The sequence below is a fragment of the Tachyglossus aculeatus genome, chromosome 7 (assembly GCF_015852505.1).
Source record: "Tachyglossus aculeatus isolate mTacAcu1 chromosome 7, mTacAcu1.pri, whole genome shotgun sequence".
Lineage (NCBI taxonomy): Eukaryota > Metazoa > Chordata > Mammalia > Monotremata > Tachyglossidae > Tachyglossus > Tachyglossus aculeatus.
The window spans coordinates 59,304,148-59,326,186 of record NC_052072.1 but is presented as its reverse complement, the minus strand read 5'-3'; the positions used below and the strand labels follow the sequence as shown (position 1 = coordinate 59,326,186).

Sequence of the window (22,039 nt, the reverse complement as noted above, 5' to 3'; positions counted from 1 at the left end):
AATAGGTCACATTCATCATGGTTAGCTCAACTTTCCCAATTTCCCTCTCCTACAAATATTCATGACCACTTGAGGCATAATTTGGGATTACATTTCTAAAAGCATCTGGAGATGATTCTGCACACTGTTTCCCCCTTTTCCAACAGCAAATCAGATCTGTAATCCTCTTGCTACTCACTGAGGTCATTTTTCTGTCTGAATGATGGCTTGCAGGAAACCATGTTGGCAACAATTAGATTGACGTGAAAGACAATATAATTCCAAAGTGAAGTGCAAATTAGACTGACAAAAGTAAGGCCCTGTACCTGGCTATCCTAAGAGATTTTGAGATTAAAGGAAAACATCCTGTTGTTTCTAACCTCATAATTTACTGTTTAGCTGCTTCATTAGCTTCTTTAATGTCAGCATTAATTCAAGTTCACTATGATATATCTTCACTTCTCAAAAAATATACATACCAAAGACTGGACGATTTTAAAGATACTGCATTGTTGCATTCATTTTTCTCATGGAAGAGAAATGCTATTTGTTTTGGGTCGTGAGACCTAATCCCATCATTTCTCAGTTGATAGTGCCAGATCTTTAAAAGTAATTTCTTGATTTTTTCAGAACTCGAAGCTCATCATTAAACTTGCTGCCTTTTACAAAAGGAAGTGGCGGAATCATGGTTTCAGAAACCGACGCTTCAGCTGAATTGCTGACCAAACTATCAACAGTTTCACGTAGAATTCTAAAATCATCGCAAGTCTCTGTAAATACTCTGAAAAGTCTCTCTGGTAATCGGGGTCTAGAATATAGCCTTTGCCATTTAAAAATGGGCTCTGTGTGGTTGCTTAAAATCAACAGGAACCACAGGGTGTTTTTATTAAAATCAAATGGAAAGAGAATGATGAAACTGTCCGTGTCACCTGCATAAAGGGCAAGCAAAGATCCTCTAGTTCACGTAATCCCACTGAAATCGAATGGTATCATTATCGATCGCTCCTACTCTGGAGTTGCATCCTTCTTCTAAAGAAAGCGTGGTTTCGGGAGCCAGGAGAGACCCGTTAGCAGGAGACCAGGGCGGGAGCCAGCTGCCTCCACCTGACCGTCGGTGTCCCCAGCCTGCAAGGCTGACTTTGTTCCTGGAGAACTTTCATCACCCTCTTTCTCTCTGCCTGTCCGTCTGTCCATCTGTCCGTCTGTCTGTCTCTGTCTCCCTCCTTGCTTCCAGGTCGGATCGTGGCCCAGGCGAGCAATGACGGCACCATTCACATGCTGGATCTCAAATCGGGGCAGCTTCACAAACTGACGGGCCACGAAAATGAGGTGCACAGCGTGGCCTTCACCTACGACGCCGGGCACCTGTTTTCCGGGGGGGCGGATGGGACAGTCCGCATCTGGTCCTGAGACCATCTCCCTCATCTCCCCCATCTCCCCCATCTCCCTCATCTCCCCATCTCCCCCCATCTCTCCCATCTCCCAATTTCCCTCATCTCCCCCATCTCTCCCATCTCCCAATTTCCCTCATCTCCCCCATCTCCCCCATCTCCCCCTCTCCCCCATCTCCCCCATCCCCCCACATCCCGCAGTGATGTAAGTGGGGTGCATTTTCCCCCCAATAAAAGCCACCCACCAAACTCGTCCGCGTGTCCGAGCCTGCCTCCTGCTTTCCCCCTCCCCTTTTTCCCAGCTGGGATCCAGGGAGCCGCCTCCTCGGTAGGGAGGGGATGTGGGGGAGACGCCTCGCTTGGCAGGACGCCTAAAGAGGGACCAGATGCGCTGCAAGGGATTGCCTGCCACTGGCCCAATCCCCGCACCTCCGGCCCGCAGAGACTTTTCCTCCAAATCCCCGCGCTGGAGGAAGAGCTGAAGTTTTCCCGGGTGGCTCTGGGGTCCTGGTGGGAAGTGGGGAGGAAGGAAAAGGGGGAGAGGGAGGGAGGGGGGAGGGGGAGGCCTGTCTGCGGCAAAAGGCTCGGCCACCAGCCGGAGCCAGGGCGACCTTCCCTTGCCAGAAACGTGCCTCCTCCTCTCCGGGGGAAGCCGGAGCCCGCAGAGGGTTGCTTTCCATCGACGGAACTTGGGGAGAGCAAATGTTGCCTATTTGTCCTCTCCCAAGCGCTTAGTCCAGTGCGCTGCACACAGTAAGCACTCAATAAATACTGATGAATGAATGCATGAATGACCAGAGGATCCATTGGGCGTAATGGCATCGACCCAAAGCGGGGGGCGGGGGATGGATGGGGGCATGCGTGTGCAGGTAAGCGACCCCTAGACCACAGAAGCAGGAGCAGGAGGAGGAGGAGGAGGAAGAGAAGAGGAACCAGAGGAGGAGGGAGAGGAGGAAGAGAAGGAGAAAGAGGAGGAGGAGAGGAGAAGGGAGAGGAGGAGGATCCAGAGGAGGAGGGGAGGAGGAGGAGCAGAGGCGGAGAAGGAGGAAGAGGAGAGGAGGAGGAGGAGGAGCAGGAGAGGAGGAGGAGGAGGAAGAGGGGAGGATCCAGAGGAGGAGGGGAGGAGGAGGAGCAGAGGAAGAGAAGGAGGAAGAGGGGAGGAGGAGGAGCAGGAGAGGAGGAGGAGAGGAGGAGGAGGAAGAGGGGAGGAGGAGGAGGGGGAGGAGAGGAGGAGCAAGGGGAGGAGGAGGAGGAGGAGGAGGAGGAGGAGGAGGAGGAGGAGGAGGAGGGCGCTGTCCACGGTGCTGAAGCCATCCATCGCCCGGGCGTGTTGGCACGGACCTGGCCGGAGCCGGGGCGGAGGGATCGCTGTCCGGCCCCTTCCTTTGCTCCTAAAGTTGTCCCGGTCCTTCCCCGGGCCGTGGTGGGGCTGCCCGGGCAGCGCACCCACCCCCCCCCGCCCCCCCCCATCCCTGAGCCCAGCGTCCGGGGACGATGCCGAAGCTGGTCCGGGAGCAGCCGGCTCCGGCCTCCAGCTCGCTGCGTCTGGCCGGGGGCCGCGGACCCTAGCCCCAGCCGGACACGGACGCGGACCCGGACCCGGACCCGGGCACAGCGCAGCCTCGGGCACAGCGTGGGGCTCAGTGTGGAAGCCTGCCCGGCTGCCCAAGGGCGAGGGGAAAGCCACCACCGGACACATCGCGCCCGAGGACCCCGGCGAATCCAGCCACACTTCAAGCGCAACATGAGGCGACTCCCGGAGCCTGGATTTCCAGGAGTCGGCAGCCCACCTCCCGGCTTGGAATTCTGAACGCCGAGGTCCCAAATCCCAATTCCTCCGGGCGTCTGCCGGGCCGCTCTGGGGAAGGGTATCCGGCCGCTCCTTTCCTGGGTTTGGAAATGGGAGGGAGAGAGGGGAGAGGATGGGCTCTAACGCATCCCCGCAGGATGCGTTCTTTGGATAATTAAGAGGAACTGCTTTTCCCCCAACCTTTCAGGTCCGATTGGGCCGTGACGCCACCAACCCATAACCTCCCGTCGGATGAGGTGAGTGCACCTTATTAGCAGGAGTTGCGTTCTTCTGCTCTGAAGATTAGATGCCGAGTCATATGTAATGTGATAAGCAGGGTTGGGAGGGGGCTGAGTTCAGTTGTAAAGAAGGACTGCTTGTTTACTTGATCATATCTCGACATAAACCTTTCATTGGATTGGTTTCGGGGTTCTTTCCCAAATCAAGGGATCCTTAAGAGGCTGAGAGCACCTAACCGTTCAAGAATACCGCTTCCCTTTTCGTTTCATTAGACTCGGAACTTCATTCTATCTGTGGGGTGTTGAGGGGAAAACCGGAGCGGCAAGTACATTGGGAAGGGGGAGTAGAATAATCTTGACTATTTCCACCTCGATGGAAATGATGGGTGTGATTTCCGATTTTATGAAAATGTGCATTTGCCTTAATTTGGTGAATTAATTCCTACCTGTAGCTGGTAGCAGGATAAATGATCTTGTTACCAAGTCTCCGGTGATGAATGGTTATCTTAGACCTGACATTTGTATATTGGAGCAGATAGTAGAATGCATCTGTCAGGAGGCACTGTATAGGTTCTGCTCAAATTTAAACTAGACACACAGAGACCCACGCACCTACACACAGGCACAGACGCATACACACACAGACACACACACACACCGACTTCTATGAATGCATGCTTCTTTTAGTAAAACAGCTTCACAGTTTTCAAGTGTTTGATTCTCCGGAAGCATTTAGGAGATTACTGCTTGTCAGCTATATCATCTAGCTCTCCTAGTGAGATTCGAGGTTCTCCTTTCTTCTTCTGTCATGAGTCATTGTTTTTGACACGTTTTAAAAAAATCAATTTGCTTTATCGTTACTCATAGAAAATTACAATATTAAAGAACAATTTCCTTCAGGGTGTAAGTAAATATACTTCCTCCGATTTTCCTTTTTTCAGAATACAAATATTTCGTTGAAATTGAAAAAAACAAATATTTTATTGTGGCTCATGAAAAGTTTTAGGGAGAAAGCCTATTTTAAAAAAGGTTATTTCTTTACCCCTATCTTAAAATAAATGGAGGCAGTTTGTCATTACGTTGGCTTAGGTCTGGAAAGTAAACCAAAACATGAACGTAAATAATGCTATAATCCTGACACTAATATGGGCCAGACCAATAAAATGTCACAGGAAAATGTATTCTGGATTAATTTTCTTCCCTGCTATTTCTTAGAAAAAAGCTAAGATTGACCCCGTGTCTTTTTTTTTTTTTTTTGAGACAGTCACTCTACAATTCATAAAAGGCTTTCTACTACTGGTGCTCCAGACACCTTACATAATTTTTACATCACTTGAAGTTTGGGGTGGCCAACACCTCCAACTTAATCATGCAACTCTGTAATGCAGTTTTCAGAAGTTATGAAGAAAATCAGTTTGAAAACATTCTCCAAGCACCCACTTACTTTATTAGTATTCAGTGATAATAAGCATTTATTCAATGAATACCAGGTGTTGGGTTATGATGTATATTCCCAGTCCATGAAAGGTTTAATGTCTAAATACCTGGACCAATATGTGGAAATGCATTTTGCCAAAGCTTTTAGAAAGTCTTATTCTGATCTGCCATTTTTATCCTTTCTTTTCTACGTGAAATATTGAGGAGATTTGCACCCCCACTTGTTGCAACCCAGGTCCATGTCTACTGTTCTAAACCTTTATCCAACAAACAGTACTTCTTTAATGGAAGTGAGTTCGTTTATGCCATTACAATTCCCATACATGTAAAACTTCAGATACTGTTATCTTTTTCCACCTGTCACTTTTAAGCTCTCCAAACTATTTTTTTTTTTTACTTTTAACATATGGAGATGTCTAATGTGTAAATGCCATGTGATGTAATGTCATTAACCAAAGTGAAAGAATAAAAGTGAATTCAAATTCTCTTGATCTACTCACTGCCTAATCTGAGTCATATCACTTCAACTCTCTAAGACTCGGCCAACTCGTCATTAAACCGCAGTAAAATCTGAAACCTTTGAAACCAGATGATGCATATGAACTGAGATTTCCTGCCTAAAAACGTTCCCAAAGGTACCATTTTAAAGTAGATATTTCCCAAGCTGAATTCTCTAGTTGGAAATTTAGAGACATCAAAAATTATTCTATTCGGGATTTTAAAAGCCTGGGTCTACCCCAGTGAGCAGGTTGAAAGGGCGGTCTTTATATCTTTTCTTACGTTGCCCAATTATTCTTTTTAAATATTTGCTTTCAGCCCATCCTCCCGGTGTTCCAATGGAGGCAGCTGGGTATATTTAATAGCAGAACTACACGCAGAAGTCTTAGAGGAGGGGGATGGCTTTTCGCATTCATGAAGCCTGCATACTTCTATTGATAATCCCTGGTTGGGTCATCCCAGCTGCCATCAATCATGAAGATTACCCCGCCGATGAAGGTGACCAGACCTCAAGCAATGACAATCTGATCTTTGATGACTACCGAGGGAAAGGGTGTGTGGATGACAGCGGCTTTGTTTACAAACTGGGAGAACGCTTTTTCCCAGGGCATTCTAACTGTCCTTGTGTCTGCGCTCTGGATGGACCTGTTTGTGACCAGCCGGAATGCCCCCAAATTCACCCAAAGTGCACTAAAGTGGAACACAATGGATGCTGTCCTGAATGCAAAGAAGTGAAAAATTTCTGTGAATATCATGGGAAAAGTTATAAAATCTTGGAGGAATTTAAGGTATGAGCTACCCACTCTACTTACTGAGTAATAATGTGCCAGAACACTTATTTTCAGGCTCGGCCCAAGAAGTGTCTTGAAGCAGAAAATTCTCTATTAGATCAAGCATATGATTCCTATTAACATTTAGTCCTGATTAAGAAATATAGAACTGGTCTTGTCGACTTTTCTGTTCGTTGCTGCTTATGTTCTTTGTGCTTTGTTTTGTGGGTTTTTTTTTCCATCAGAACAGTAGACATGATGAACAAACTGAAATTCTTTAGGGAATGGCTGGACACATCTGAAATACTTTTATGCAGGAATCAACTGTTTGGTATCATAAATGATGATACATTTCACAGAGACACTACAATTTTTCAGTCCCCATGAGTAATCATGTCTATTAAGCTTTTGCATCTGGTTTTACTGGAACCATTTTCTACACATTCCAGAGCTGAAAATCTAATGAATATAAGGGTAAATGCTACAAAAATGCCACACTCTTATGATCTCCACATACAGAATACAAAAGTTGTCAGACTTTTAAATAGCTGGATACCCAGAATTTAATGCACCATATTACCCATGTGATCCATCCATAGGTATCTTCAAGGAACAAAATCTCTGGTTTTCAAGGGAATCACAAAGAGGTTAGCCTTTTCTTTTTCCTAGTAATAAAAAGGGTGTTTTTAAAAAACTTTTTTCTAGTTTGGATGTTTTGGTCCCGTGGAACAATATTGTGAAGCTCATTTTATCCCTTGCATTTGATTTTATTTTTTCTTTTGGCTAGTTTTAATTAGGATCGCCTACAAGTCCAATCAGTAGCTTAAGGGTTTAATTTAGTAGATAAGAAAGATGTGCCTCATGAATAAAATGTCATTGCCTGCCTTAAAGGGCCTAAATTCCTGCTAAATAGAACCTGAAGCCTGCTATTTCAGGCTCACAGATCCTATTAAATCAATCAATCGTAGCTACTGAGTACTTGCTGTGTGATGAGCACCATACTGAGTGCTTAGGAGAGTGCAACATAAAAGAGTTGGACAACATGTCCCCTGCCCACAACAAGTTTGCTATCACAAGGGGGAGAGAGACATTTAAATAAATAAATAAATTGCGGATGTGGACTTAAGTACTGTGGGGCTACGGGAAGGGTGAATCAAAGAGGCAAATCTAAGAGCAAGGGAAACACAGAAGGAAGTGGGAGAAGAGGAAATGAGAGCCTAGCCGGGGAAAGCCTCTTCGAGGAAATATGCCTTCAATAAGGTTTGAAGGTGGGGAGAGCGGTCATCTGTCAGATATAAGGAGGAAGGGCGTTCTGGGCCAGAGTCAGGATAGGGGCAAGAGGTCATTGGTGAGATAGATGAGATGGAGATACAGTGAGTGGATTGGCATTAAAGGAGTGAAGTGTGTGGGCTGGGTTGTAGAAGGAAATCAGGAATGTAAGGTAGGAGACAAGGTGATTGAGTGCTTTAAAGCTGATGGTGAGGAGTTTGTGATTGATATGGAGGAGATGATGATGATGGTAGTTGTTAAGTGCTTACTATGTGCCAAGTGCTGTTCTAAGCGCTGGGGTAGATCCAAGGTCAACAGGTTGTCTCACGTGGGGCTCGCAGTCTTAATCCCCATTTTACAGATGAGGTAACTGAGGCACAGAGAAGTTAAGTGTCTTGCCCAAGGTCACACAGCCGACAAGTGGCAGAGCCAGGACTCGAACCCAGGTCCTTCTGACTCCTAGGCCCATGCTCTATTCACTAGGTCACGCTGCTTCCCACATCCCTGCCCACAACGAGCTTAGAGTCTAGAGGCGACCACACAATCTAGAGGTTATCCCAGTAGAATATGAACTACCTCACCAACTTGTATCCAGATTGGTGTGATTTAGTCAGTCCACTTGATCCTCTACTTCTGCAGGTCATTGCCAGAGGTCTACTCTGATAACCGGCCCCTTTAAAAGGATGGAAATAATTTTGAAATTGAAGTTTTTACATTGTAAAACCAAGAAAAAATTGTTAATAACAGGATCTGGGAAGCAGAACCCCCGTTCAATAGGTGAACAATCATCTTTGCCTTGCCACAGTTATCTCAGAGTGTGTTATCAGAACCCTATCGTGGGGATTAGACGGGTGATTACCTGATAAACTTTTGCTCTTGCTAAAACTGCTATTTTATAGCATCTTGCATGTTTATTTACAGTGTTTCCTTCTAAAGGCTCCCATAATACTTTACAAGCCATTAGACTGATTTTGCTATCTGATTCTCACACATCACTGTCAGGGGTAGCAAAGTGCCAGTGGCTCATAGCATAATTTGGCCTCCATTGCTGGCATGAATCCACCTCTACGGCAGAATACAATGCCTATTTTAATGTTTCTCAGCAGTGCAGCACAGTCTGGAAAAGACAGATGAGAATGTCATAGAAAATTGAAATTTCGGGGATCAAGGCAGAAAGTTACAAACCTGATTCACTCAGAAATCTAAAATCAGGGTACTGCACTACAGAAAGGACTATTGAGTCTTAGATCTTGAGACGCTCAAAGTGAGCCCATTGTGGGGTAGGGACCATCTCTGTATGTTGCGGACTTGTACTTCCCAAGTGCTCTGCACAAAGTAAGCACTCAATAAATACGATTGAATGAATGAATGAATGAATGAATGACAGGAATAGGGACCGTATCTAATTCCCACCTGTGAATCTTCTCCCAATGCTTAGTACGGAGCTGTGCACACAGTAAGCTTAATATATGCTATTACTACTAGTACCACCTCTCAAACAAAGCATGGTTTGAGAACTTTGCTAGCCGCAAAACTCATACCCTTACCGTCACAAAGAAACCCTTTATCTAGCACTCTATATAATCCATGATAGCCAAAACTGTCCATGTCTTCTTTCTGCCGCACCTTATGATCCATGTCTACTCAATGAATTATTCAGTCAGCAATATTTATAGCATACCTGCTGTGTTCAGAGCACTGTACAAAGTTCCTGGAAGAATACAACAAAAATTAGAGATACAGGCTCTGCCTCAAGAAGCTTACAATCTTACTAGTAGAAGATGTTTACAGAAGTGCAAAATCTAGCCCCTTAAATATTGTTTCTGATCAATCATAGTTATTGAGCGCTTATTATGTGCAGAACATGGTATTAAGTGCTTGGGAGAGTGCAAAATAACACAGTTGTAGGCACATTTCACTATTCTGACTAATCTCTAAACTAATCCTCTAGAGAAGCAGCATAGTGGAGTGGCTAGAGCACAGGCCTGGGAGTGACAAGGTCATGGGTTCAAATCCCAGCTCCACCACTTGTCAGCTGTTTGACTTTGGGAAAGTCACTTAACTTCTCTGTCCCTCAGTTACCTCCCCTGTAAAATGGGGATTAGGACTGTGAGCCCCCTGTGGGACAACCTGATCACCTTGTATTCTCCCCAGCACTTAGAACAGTGCTTTGCATAGAGTAAGCGCTTAACAAATGTCATCATTATTATTATGGGTTCTAATCCCAGTTCTGCCAGTTGTCTGCTCCATTACCTTGGGCAAGTCACTTCAGTTATCAGTGCCTCAGTTACCTCATGTGTAAAATAGAGACTGAGACTGTAAGCCCCAGGTAGGACAGGGACTGTGTCCAACCTGATTTGCTTGTGTCCATCCTAGTGCTTAGTACAGTGCTTGGCACATAGTAAGTACTGAACAAAAACCGTCATTATTATTATTAGACTATAAGCACTCCTATAGACTGTAAGCTCCTTGTGGACAGGAAATATGTCCACCAACTAGGTTATCTTGTACTCAAGGGCTAAGCACAGTGTTCTGTACACAATAAGTGCTCCATAAGTACCACTGATTTACTTTTCATAACTGATTGCCAAACAATACAATGTGAAACCAATCTTAACTATCCTTCTATAAGGCTGATTTTTACAAAAAATTGGCATTGAGAGATTTGCTGTACCCCTGAAGTATGTCAGGTCATATGTGATTAGGATACTTATAGCTGAAAGGACAATCACCATTTTATGTAGGCATGAAGAAAAAGCCCCCTCTAAATTGCCTCCTTTCAAATTCCATTCACTCTTCTTGATGAAATATTTTTCATTTTAACAGTTTCAGGGCAATTTAACAGGGGTGGGGAATTAATCAATCAATCATTTATTGAGCACTTACTATGTGCAGAGCACTGTTCTAAGCACTTGAGAGAATACAACAGAACAGAGTCAGTAGGCATGTTCCCTGCCCACAGTGAACTTACACTCTAGAGAGGAATAATAATAAAAATAATAATTATGATGGTATTTGTAAGTGCTTACTATGTGCCAAGCACTGTCAAGCAAGGTAATCAGGCTGTCCCACGTGGGGCTCACAGTCTTAATCCCCATTTTACAGATGAGGTAACAGAGGCTCAGAGAAGTTAAGTGACTTGCCCAGAGTCACACACCTGATAAGTGCTGGAGCCGGGATTAGAACCCATGACTTCTGACTTCCAAGCCCATGCTCTTTCCACTAAACCATGCTGCTTCTCAAGAAGAAAAGAGGGCAATACTGCACCTCCATGATCACCTCTTTAATAATAATAACAATGATAGCAATATTAATAATGATTTTGGTATTTGTTAAGGCCTTACCATGTGCTAAGTACTATAGTAAGCACTGGGAAAGATGCAACATAATCGGGCTGGACAAAGCCCCTGTACCAGATGAGGCTCACAGTCTAAACAGGAAAGAGTAGGATTTAACCCCATTTAACAGATGAGAAAACCGAAGCACAAAGAAATGAAGTGACTTGCCCAAGATCAAAGAGTAGACAAGTGGTGGAGCCAGAATTGGAACCCAGATCCTCTGACACCCAAGCTCCTCTCTTTCCACTAGGCCATGCTGCCTCCCTAAGATTAGTATGCCACCTCATGACCTCAGGTGACTTGAGAAAATTTCTCCCATTGTTGCAGAATATTCACCTACTTTCAAGTTTTTCTAGTTGAATATATCATTCCTGAGGGTTCCGTAAGGTAATGATTGATTATTTAAACAATTTTTCTGAATGCGGAAAAATTGATGAAACTCTTTCCCTAATTTTAACATCAAAATCCTTGTGTTACAGAATATCATATTAAAGTAATGAAGTTTAGTATGATTTTATAAATATGTATAATCTGGGAACACTTTGTAAAACCATGAAAATTAAATTGAGGTTTTTTTCTAAAAAACATTAAACAAAAATCTAAGACCTAGTGCTCCATATATACCTATATAATACTAAACTTCCCAAAGACATGATATTTCAAATTTACTTAATCTGGTGTCATTAAAATTATCCCTACTACCAAGTAGTAGTACCTATTTCTTTTCAGGTTGAAGCTGAACCCCACAAATCAGAGATTATGTGGAACATGATTTGGGGACTTTTGTTAAGAACTTCAACCTTGAGTAACTTGAAAAATTGTACCTCCCTTTTGATGTTGAAAGACAGGGGTGATTGACTGAACTAATATTGCCACCCATCCAAGGGTCAATACCAACCAACCATTTAATGCTATTTTTGAGTGCTTATTGTGTACTGAGCACTGTGACAGTACTGTACAACAGAGGTGGTGGACATGTTCCCTGACCACAAGGAGCTTACAGACTAAAGGGATCTCACTGTTAAGTACCCCATCTCCAGACCTGCTTGCCAGTTAAGAATCTTTGTATATTGACAGGCATGTTGCCAAGTCTCTTTCTCATTTTTCATTTTCTTTGTTTCAACATTTGGTTTTCAGTGTCTGTTAAATAGTTAATTGATGGTCCCTTTGGAACTGATTTTATTTAAAATTATAGGTGGGGGTATTAACTGCACTCTTTTTGACAATTGCATTGGACATAATTCCCTTCATTACATTCTGCAAAAATATATATGCATAAAAAGCAAAAGATCAGTCTTCATCTGAGGACTGAAATTTATGAGGCAAAAGCCCTTATTCATCCCATTTACCAATTTTAAATCTACTGGGCCCCATGTTGAAAGGGTAGTTTCCCAGAATGCCTTTACAGTCACCAGATGGTAATTTGTTATTTCTAGTTACCATCAGTCTCTTGTCTATACTTTCTTGGCAAAATGCATCATTTATATTATCTTCCATACTGATCAATAGTGGAAATGGAAAATGAAAATGTAAATGAGGCAACATCTAGAGTCCCTTTTCACATTTCACCCCAAACCTTACAAGGTTTGCTTACGAGGCTATTTCTAAACTCTGAGTTTTCTTTTCCCTACCACTCACAGTTTTTGTTAGTGGTGGGGTATCTCCAAATTAACTTTTTTAACTTTTCAAGATAGAGTGGTTTGTCTACTTCCTTTTCTAATGAAACATTAGCAGAGCAATGATAATGATATTTGTTAAGTGCTTACTATGTGCCAAGCACTTAAGTGCTGTTGGGGGCGGGGAGGGGGAGATACAAGGTAATCAAGTTGTCCCACGTGGGGCTCACAGTCTTAATCCCCATTTTACAGATGAGGAAACTGAGGCACAGAGAAGTGAAGTGACTTGCCCAAAGTCACACAGCTGACAAGTGGTGGAGTCGGGATTAGAACCTGTGACCTCTGACTCCCAAGCCCGGGCTCTTTCCACTGAGCCACACTGCTTCTATTCAAACTGTCTCTGATAGGTGACTTCTTTCCTTAGGCATACCATATTTCCTCATCAAGAATCTCCACAGTAATATGATAGAGATGTTTCAGTGATCTAGTTGTACTAGATCCAGGACCTTTGCTTCACTGCTCCAGCCACCCCCCTGTTTTTTGTGGCCATTTCTAGGTTGTGAAAATCTCAATCAACATCTTTTGTTCCAGGCAATTTTTATTAGCGACTTAAACGAAGAAGTACTTAGAAGTGGAAGCAAATGACTGAAATAAGGCTTGAACTAATTCCAGGTAGAGTTGATCAAGAATCTGTAGTTATGATAATATTTCTTGATCAAATTATAAGGAAGACCCCCTCCCTCAAAATAAGCTCTCATACCGTTCAGCTGTTAATATTTTGACTTAACAGACATAGGAAGACCTTGAAGACAGAGCATCTCACTTGTTTTTGATAAACTAGGTTCTTAAATGTTCATAAATTCTGTCAAAGCATTAGTATAACTTTCTCCTGAAGGTCAAAGAGAAGCAGGGTGACTCAGGGGCCTAGATACCATGATAATATTGTAAATTCCATTTGATGGTTCACTGGGCCTCCATTCCTCTATCAGTATAATGGGGAAAATCATACTAGCTTCCTTCATAGGTTACTGTAAAATGAATGAAAGTAATGGTAAGGAGTGAGGGCTGTTATTAAAGCTTATGGAGCTGGGTAAATTCCTTCCCAACTGGAACATGCACATTTGACTGTTCATGGTCTCCCCATTTGGAAAACTGAGGATGTGCATGAGAAAGGAAACTCTCATACATCAGGCAGTCATCTGATTCCGTCTACTAATTCTCTCTTACTCTCTCAGGCACTTAGTACACTGCTCTGAAAGTAGGTGGTGCTCAGTAAATATTTTGGTTAATGGATCTAGTCCATTTCCACTGTCTTCCCTGACAGGGACCTGCATTGTCAAAGCTGGGTGCACTAAACTAGCTTTTGATTTGTGGAAGTAAGGTGATATTTCCCTAGGTATATACTTGAGGGTTTTTTTAAAAATGGTATTTTTTAAGCACTTACTATGTATCAGGCATTATACTCAGCATGGGGTAGAAACAAGCCAATCAGATTGGACACAGTATATGTCCCATGTAGTGATTACAGTCTCAATTCTAATTTTACAGATGAGGTAACTGAGGCCCAGAGAATTTAAGTGACTTGCCCAAGTTCACACAGCAGACAGGTGCTGGAGCCAGGATTAGAACGCAGTTCCTTCTGACTCCCCGTCCCACACTCTATCCACTAGGCCATGCTGACCAGTGTTGGCAGCGTGGTTCAGTGGAAAGAGCCCGGGCTTTGGAGTCAGAGGTCATGGGTTAAAATCCCAGCTCCGCCAACTGTCAGCTGTGTGACTTTGGGCAAGTCACTTAACTTCTCTGTGCCTCAGTTACCTCATCTGTAAAATGGGGATGAAGACTGTGAGCCCCCCGTGGGACAACCTGAACACCGTGTATCCTCCCCAGCACTTAGAACAGTGCTTTGCACATAGTAAGCGCTTAATAAATGCCATTATTATTATTATTATTATTATACTTCCTCCTCAGAAACCATGAACAAGACCACCATAGATGCTCATGGGCTAGAACTTGTTGGTCTTTTAATTATAATAAATAATAATTATGTATGAGATTTGTTAAGCTCTTTCTACATGCCAACTACTGTGGTACATAGAATCAGAACAATCAATCATATTTATTGAATTCTTACTCTGTGCAGGGCACTATTCTAAGTACTTGGGAGAGTACAGTATAACAGAGTTGGTAGACACATTCCCTGCCCATAAAGAGCTTTCACTCTAGTGGCCTATGTCTAGAGCTTACCTATCTGACACAATCTCTGGTTCTTATGGGGCTCAGGCTAAGAGGGAAGGAGAACATGTATTTCTTCTCCATTTTACATACAAGAAAATCAAGGTGCAGAGAAACTAAGTGCTTGCCCAAGGTCACACAACAGGTAAGAGGTGGAGCCAAGATTAGAATCCAGGTCTCCTGACACCCATTCCTGTGCTCTTTCCACTGGGCCATGATGCTTTTCTCTTGCCTATTCAATCAATGGTACTTACTGAGGATTTACTGTGTGCAGAGCACTTACTATGTTCTTGGGTGAGTACAATAGAGTTGGTAGACATGACCCTGATACCTCATCTGCCAATCTTCGTTGCATTTCTCTGGGCTGCAACTATCCTTCAATTATAATGAACATTGGTAGAGGATATATATATGTGAATCTCCTAGTGCAATCAGGGCTGAAGTTGAAAAGGAATGTGTTAAGTATGCACAGCTGTGCTAAGGGATCTATATTTCTCAAACAAGCTTCCCGTTTGATTGCAGCTGAAAACCAACCACATAAGGTGGAATGAGTATGTTGATGACCATGTTCAATGATCTGCAGACCTACTAGGCCACGGGAATGTGCTAAGGTTCAAGATTCTGAATCTGGATGCATGAGGTTGGATTAGTCTTACCTTGCTCACCTGCCTTCCTTACATTTAGTAATTGGGTTACCTTGACCTTAATTTCACCATGGTTATTCATTTGTTCAGTTGCATTTATTGAGCCCTTATTGTGTGCAAAGCACTGTACTGAGCACTTGGGAGAGTACAGTGTAACAATAAATGGACATATTCCCTGCCCACGATGAGCTAACAGTCTTGGATGGTGAGTCCAGTCTTAGCTATAGGCTAAGGCCTATAGCTCCATGTGGTGGCAACCTCGCAAAAGTAGAAGAGGGAAAGTCTGGGTGCTCCCTACGTTTCTACTGGATCCAGGGGACTGCCCCCTCAACAATTCCCTGCTAAACCAGGCTGAATTTGATTTGTCTGTCCATGCAAGGGCCCAGAAATGAACTGAACTGAGATTAGATAAGGAGGTTCCCCTGTATTGAATTTGGCCAGAGAACGCTGTTTCACTCTGATTGGTCATCTCAAGATCTAGTTGTCAAACCTGGCTTTTCCTGATTGGCTTGCTAATTTATTCCCCCAGGTAACTGGAACATATGTTGTAATTCATTTCAGCTAAAGCACTTACTATGGTGAGTTATTAGTTGTTAGTTGTTCCCTCCAACTGAGAGAGAATATCTTCTAGTTGATGGAAGGTGAATCAAAGATTCCTCATTATAACACAGATAATACTACATTTCAGTTCTGATGAACATAAACAGATGGACTTGTTTTTGAGTTAGCTATGAGGAATGTATCATCAAACTCAGTTCTTTCACAAGGGCCCAAGTCATCATAAATCCTAGAGATGCATGACAAGACGAGGCCTTCTACCCTAACCTCTGCATAGTAGCAGGACTGGATGTAAAGCAATACAAACGCCTTACATTTTGGTTTGAATGACAATAAATATTTCCATTTGGGGAAAGGTTTTCTTAGTTCCACAATAGTCAGATGTCCATCCAGGTGCTAAATTCCCACAATTCATAAAATCCTGCAGTGGGGAAATGTACATCATTCAGTGTAGAGTTGCAGACCATTTTGTGTTTTTCCACATTGACATCATTCATATTTCACATTATCTTGTTGGAAATAACTGTGATATTCATTTAATGGTTACCCTGAGCTGAGTACTGTGCTAAGTTCTAGGGTAGGTGCAAGAAAATAAAATCAGACTCAATCCCTGCCCAACATGGGGGTCACAATCTAAGTGGGAGGGAAAACATATCAAATCTCCATTTTACAGGTGACGAAACTGAGGCACAGAGAAGTTAAGTGATTTGCCCAAGATTGCCCAGCATACAAGTGGCCAGTAAGGATTAGAACTCGGGCCTCTTGACCTGACTCCCCATCTGTGCTCTTTCCATCAAGCCACGCATATATACACTCTGGCAGGTTAGGTTTAATCAGCCTAGTCAAATCGCAGTATTTCTTGAGAACTGATTTTGAACAAAATCTTATAGTAGGCACTGTAGGCAAATGAATTGCCCTCAGAGGGTTCACAAACCAAGGGGCAAGTCTGGGAAAATCCAGAAGCAATAAAGAAATCAAGTTACAAAAATGTAGACACGTAATGTGAACCATGATAGTGCAAACAGAGTCAATCAGGTTTAGATTTTCCATCCTTATAAATAAATATTTCTGGTTTTTTGAGTGATCAGACCAAATCTGTGAAGCACTCCTGGAGGGGGTGATGTTCTGGAACAGATGAAGGAACCCACTTTACAATGGAGCAGAGTCAGATGTGTTGTATAGAAGATTTGCTTTTGATTTGCTTGATCAAAAGCAAACAGGTTTGCTTTTGATTCATTGATTTAATTGTGGAGAGAATGTGAGCAGGATGCGAGGTAGAGGATGGCTGGAGATAAAGGTAATTAGCAGAGTCAGTTGGTGGAGAGTCCTGATCAGGAATGTTAATCTGCTGCAACTCTTAGCTGAGACTATAGGCTCAACAAGGGGGTTGGGAAAGAGGAGCAGAGAAATGTCTGAGGAGGATGTTTTGTGTTGCTGTGTTAGGGTAAGACTGGCAGCTGTTGTAATAATCCCATTCCAAGACAGTCAGGGTTTGCTCTTGGAATGTGGTTGTTAAACTGGAGACAACTGATTGGGTTTTGGAATTAATATTGTAAAATCAGTAGGGTTTGGATGTGAAGGGAAAGAAAGAATGGTGCAGCACCAGGATAAACAAGTGTGGGGAAAAGAATGATAGTGGGTGGAGAATCTGCAAATACAAAAGACTAGAATATAATGCTTTCAACCTAGAAACTAAGAGCCCCACTAGCAATAAAGGTTTAGAATGTGTTGTACCAATCAATGGCATTTAAGTACTCACTTTGTGCCAAGGCATGTACTAGGGCTTGGAGAGAATACTGCAATAGAGTTTGTAGACATGATCCCTCCTCCCAAGGAGCTTACACTCATGAGTGGGAGACTGACATTCAAATAAATTATAGATAGGGGAAATGGATATGTGCAGAAATACTGTGAGTGGGGTGAATATTACATGCTTAAGGATACAGAACAAAGTGAATAGGGGAAATGAGAGCCGAGTCAGGAAAGGCCTTTTGGAAATGTGATTTTATTAGGGCTTTGAAGGTGGGGAGAGAAATGATCTGCTGGCTATGAAGGAGGAGAGAGTGCCAGGTCAGAGGCAGGATGTGGGCAAGGAGTTGGCAGTGAGACAAATGAGATGGGGGCACAGTGAGTAGGCTGGCATTAGAGAAGCGAAGCCTGCAGGCTAGGTTATAGTATGAAATCAGTGAGGTGTGAGGTAAAGTAGGAGGGGGAGAGCTGATTGATTGCCTTTAAGAAGTTTCCATTTGCGGAGCTAGATGGGCAATTTTAGAAGTTTTCGAGTTGTGGGGAGGGGTGGACTGATTTTTTTTCTATAGGCAGCAGAGTGAAGTATGGACTGAGAAGGGAGAGGCAGGGAGGTCGATGAGGAGCTTGATAGAGTAGTCAAGGCAAGATGTAGGTGCTTGGATCAGCATAGTTGCAGTTTGGATGGAGAGGAATAAACAGATTCTGGTGATGTTGTGAAGGTAGATTTGGAGACAGACAATAAATGGGTTGAAAGAGAGAAGAGTCAAAGATATGGGCTTGTGAGACTGGGAGGATGGTGGTGGTGAAATGGGAAAGTGTAGGGGAGATCAGGATTTGTGTGGGAAGATGAAGATTTCTGTTTTGGATATAACAGATTTTAGCTGTTATTAGGACATCCAAGTAGAGATGCCCTGGAGGCAGGAGGAAATGTGAGTACAAAGGGCTAGAGAGATGGATTTAAGAATTTTTCAGTCGAGATGGTAGTTGGAACCATGGGAGCAATTGAATTCTTCAAGGGAGTGGGTGTAGATGGAAAATAGAAGGAAACCAGAAACAAAGCCTTGAGGGACTCTCACAGAGGGGTGGGAGGCAGAGGAAGAATTGGCAAAAGAGACTGAAAATGAGCATTGGAGAGCTAGGAGGAGAACCAGAAGAGGACAGTGGCAGTGAAGCCAAGATTAGATGTTTCCAGCAGAAGTAGTGATCCACAGTGTTAAAGGCAGCTGAGAGGATGAGGAGAATTAGGAGGGAGTAGACGCCACTGGACTTAGCAAAATGGAGGCTATTGGTGACTTTGGAGAGGGTCGTTTCCATGGAATAGAGGCGGGGAGGAAGTATTCTGCCATAAGGAATACACCCAGAGAGCACAGAAACTGTATGTATTGTGGGGGGTTTCCGTAATGCATTATTTATTAGAAGTTTATTATAAACCTTCATCATTTTATAGCTTTTATAAAACCACAAAATAAAATAGAATGCCAACCAAAGTTAAAAACTTATTTGTAGAACAAAAAGAGCATCTAGAATATCCGTTTGATAATGAGAGTTTTACATGTCCATAGGATCAATCAATCATTTACTGAGCACTTAGTGTGTGCAGAGCACTGTACTGAGGACTTGGGATTGTTCAATATAGCAGTCTATTGGAGTTGGTAGATACATTCCCTGTGCACAATGGGCTTATGTCTAAAGAATTGTAAGACACTGAAATGTGAGCAAGGATCCTCTATGCGATCCAAATAACTTTTGGAAAACTCAATCATATGAACAGAGTGCTTTCCTTCTGCAGAGCACTGTTCTGAGCACTTAGGAGAGTACGATCAATTTCGCAGGCATGATCCTTTCCCTAAAAAAGTTCCACAAACTCACAGTGCTTGCATCTTTCTGTCTAAAGTGTATTCAGTCCTTGTTCCATTTTTCAACTGTCAAAAGATTAGGTGTATGTTTCAAAGGAGGACTGTTTCATCAGCCTGTCCCTGGCCAATAATCTGACAGGTTTGCTTCCTAGACTGCATTGTGACTCAATGGGCTGGGAAACATAGATGGAGAATGTATGGGACCCCTCTACAGAAGGCAGCAGGGAAGGAAATAATGAGCCAGAGGACTGAAGGCAGAAGAAAACCAGACACTGAAAGCAAGCCAGATCAATCAGTGGTATTTGTTGAGCACTTATGGGGGCAGAGCCCTGCAGTATGCACTTGGGGGAGTACAAAAGAGTAAGTTGACTTGATCCCTACATTTAAAGAGCTTACAATTTAGCAAGTGAGACAGACATTAAAGAAAATTACAGGTCGGAGAAGCATCAGGGTATAAAGTACTGTAAGTTTTAAAAGTAATACAGTGGGGTCAGTAAGAGAAGGTTTGCTGGAGGATATGCACATTTAGTAGGGCTTTGAAGATGGGGAAAATGGTAGTTTGTAAGCTGGGAAGACAGAGGATGGTGGTCCCAAGCTGTACAGGGTTCCCAGGCATAACACCAGCTACAAGACACCTGCTCATAGTTGTCCTATCAAAGGTCCATGCCGGTGCTCCCTTGGTAGCCTAGAGACTGGGTTGGCTGACAGTCAGGACCTCCTTGATTATAGCTTTGTTTTCTGAAATTCGTAGTGAAAAAATGAGTATCCTGGAAGCAAAGTCATAGGAACAATACTGTGTTGTGAATTATTTCACAACCATTAAAATCCAAGAGCATTCAGAATGATGTTTGATTTCCATTACTAACCACTGGCAAAATCACACTGTGCAACATGATTCCTGCCCACAAGGAGTTCACAGTCTAGAGGAGGAGACAAGCAACGTGGCTCAGTGGAAAGAGCATGGCTTTGGAGTCTGAGGTCATGGGTTCAAATCCCGGCTCCGCCAATTGTCAGCCATGTGACTTTGGGCAAGTCACTTAACTTCTCTGTGCTCCAGTTACCTCATCTATAAAATGGGGATTAAAACGAGGCCCCTTTGGGACAAATTGATCACCTTGTAACCTCCCCAGGACTTAGAACAGTGCTTTGCACATAGTAAGCGCTTAATGAATGCCATTATTATTATTATTATGGATATGTGCATAAATGCTATGGGGCTGAGGGGAGGTGAATAAAGGGTACAGATCCAAGTACAAAGGTGAGGGAAAAGGGAAATCAGGGCTTAGGCTGGGAAGGCCACTGTTAAATTTCAACATTGCTCTATTCTTGATGGAACTTGTATCAGGAAGGATCTATGGTCATACAACAGGAAGGTTTATTAAAAACGAGCTATAGTACCCTATTGCAAAAAAAATGCTAACACTGGAGTATTGAAGCCATTTTGTTTTGCACTTAGACCCAAATTTAATTTTTCACTGCAATTTGTTATTTCTCACCTTCATGCCATTCATATCCAAAACATCAATAATGCTGTCCACCACTTATAGATGGAAAGATTAACTTGCCCAAGGTAGCCATGATTCGGTTGTATATCAGAATGAAAATGCAAAGATTTGACTTCTGTTGACTCCTTTCGATACAAATGTGTTCTAGAAGAGGAGTTCTCAAATGATGACAGCCACACCACTTGTAAACCCCAAGATACTCCAAAGGTTGAGATGTGTGACTATTGCTGCCTCATTTATTTATAGATTGAAACTGCATCCCACTACTATCCTCCCTCCTCTCTTGGGGCCAGATGATCAGAGAGCAGCATGGCTTAGTGGAAAGCGCATTGGCCTAGGAGTCAGATGATGTGGGCTCTAATCCCAGTTCTATTATTTGCCTACTATGTGACTTTGGGCTAGTCACTTCTCTGTGCTTTGGTTTTCTCAACTGTAAAACAGGGATTCAATACCTTTCTTCTTCCTACTTCAACTGTGAGACCTATGTAGGACTGGGACTGTGTTTGGCTTGATTAACTTGTATCTACCCCAGTGCTTAGAACAGTGCTTGATGTATAATAAGGCTTAACAAATACCATCTATTATCATTAGTATTTTCAGGAGCAGGGGAACTTACTTCTCTCAGGTAAAAATATATGGGATGACCACCTTCTCCTACCAATAGTGAGTAGCCTTTCACTTCCCCTCCCAGTACAGCCCTTGGTGGGTTGCATTCATTCATTCATTCATTCATTCAATCGTATTTATTGAGTGCTTACTGTGTGCAGAGCACTGTACTAAGCAATTGGGAAGTACAAGTTGTCAACATATAGAGACGGTCCCTACCCAACAGTGGGCTCATGACCCTCATGAAATTTGTTTTTTGGAGGGGGGAGGTTGTGGGTATTCATTAAGCACTTACTGTGTGCCAGGCACTGTTATAAGCCATGGGATAAACACAAGTCAATCCCCATTTTGCAGATGAGGTAACTAAGCCATGCTCTACCCACTAGGCAACACTGCTTCTCCAAGCAAGTCTTATTAAAATCCATCTCCTCCAAGTGGCCTTCCCTACCCCCACTTGCATCACTCTTGCACTTGGATCTGTATTTGCCCACTGCACTAACGTACATATCTGTAGTCAATTTCAATGTCTATCTCCCTGTCTAGACTGTGAGTTCCTTGTGGGC

The 22,039-nt window shown here is 43.2% G+C and overlaps 2 protein-coding genes across 2 annotated transcripts in view; both read left to right on the top strand.

The window, feature by feature from the left end:
* SPAG16 (sperm associated antigen 16) overlaps window positions 1-1,465 on the top strand; it is an 822,373-nt gene extending 820,908 nt beyond the window's left edge. Inside the window, exon 16 of the mRNA XM_038748803.1 lies at window positions 1,214-1,465. Coding sequence (XP_038604731.1) covers window positions 1,214-1,389 — 176 coding nt within the window. The 3' untranslated portion in view covers window positions 1,390-1,465. The remainder of the gene's footprint in view (window positions 1-1,213) is intronic.
* A 1,486-nt stretch (window positions 1,466-2,951) lies between these two features.
* Window positions 2,952-22,039, top strand: part of VWC2L (von Willebrand factor C domain containing 2 like) — a 133,696-nt gene continuing 114,608 nt past the window's right edge. Inside the window, exons 1-2 of the mRNA XM_038749334.1 lie at window positions 2,952-3,416; window positions 5,652-6,121. Of these exons, the coding sequence (XP_038605262.1) occupies window positions 5,732-6,121 (390 nt within the window). The 5' untranslated portion in view covers window positions 2,952-3,416; window positions 5,652-5,731. The remainder of the gene's footprint in view (window positions 3,417-5,651; window positions 6,122-22,039) is intronic.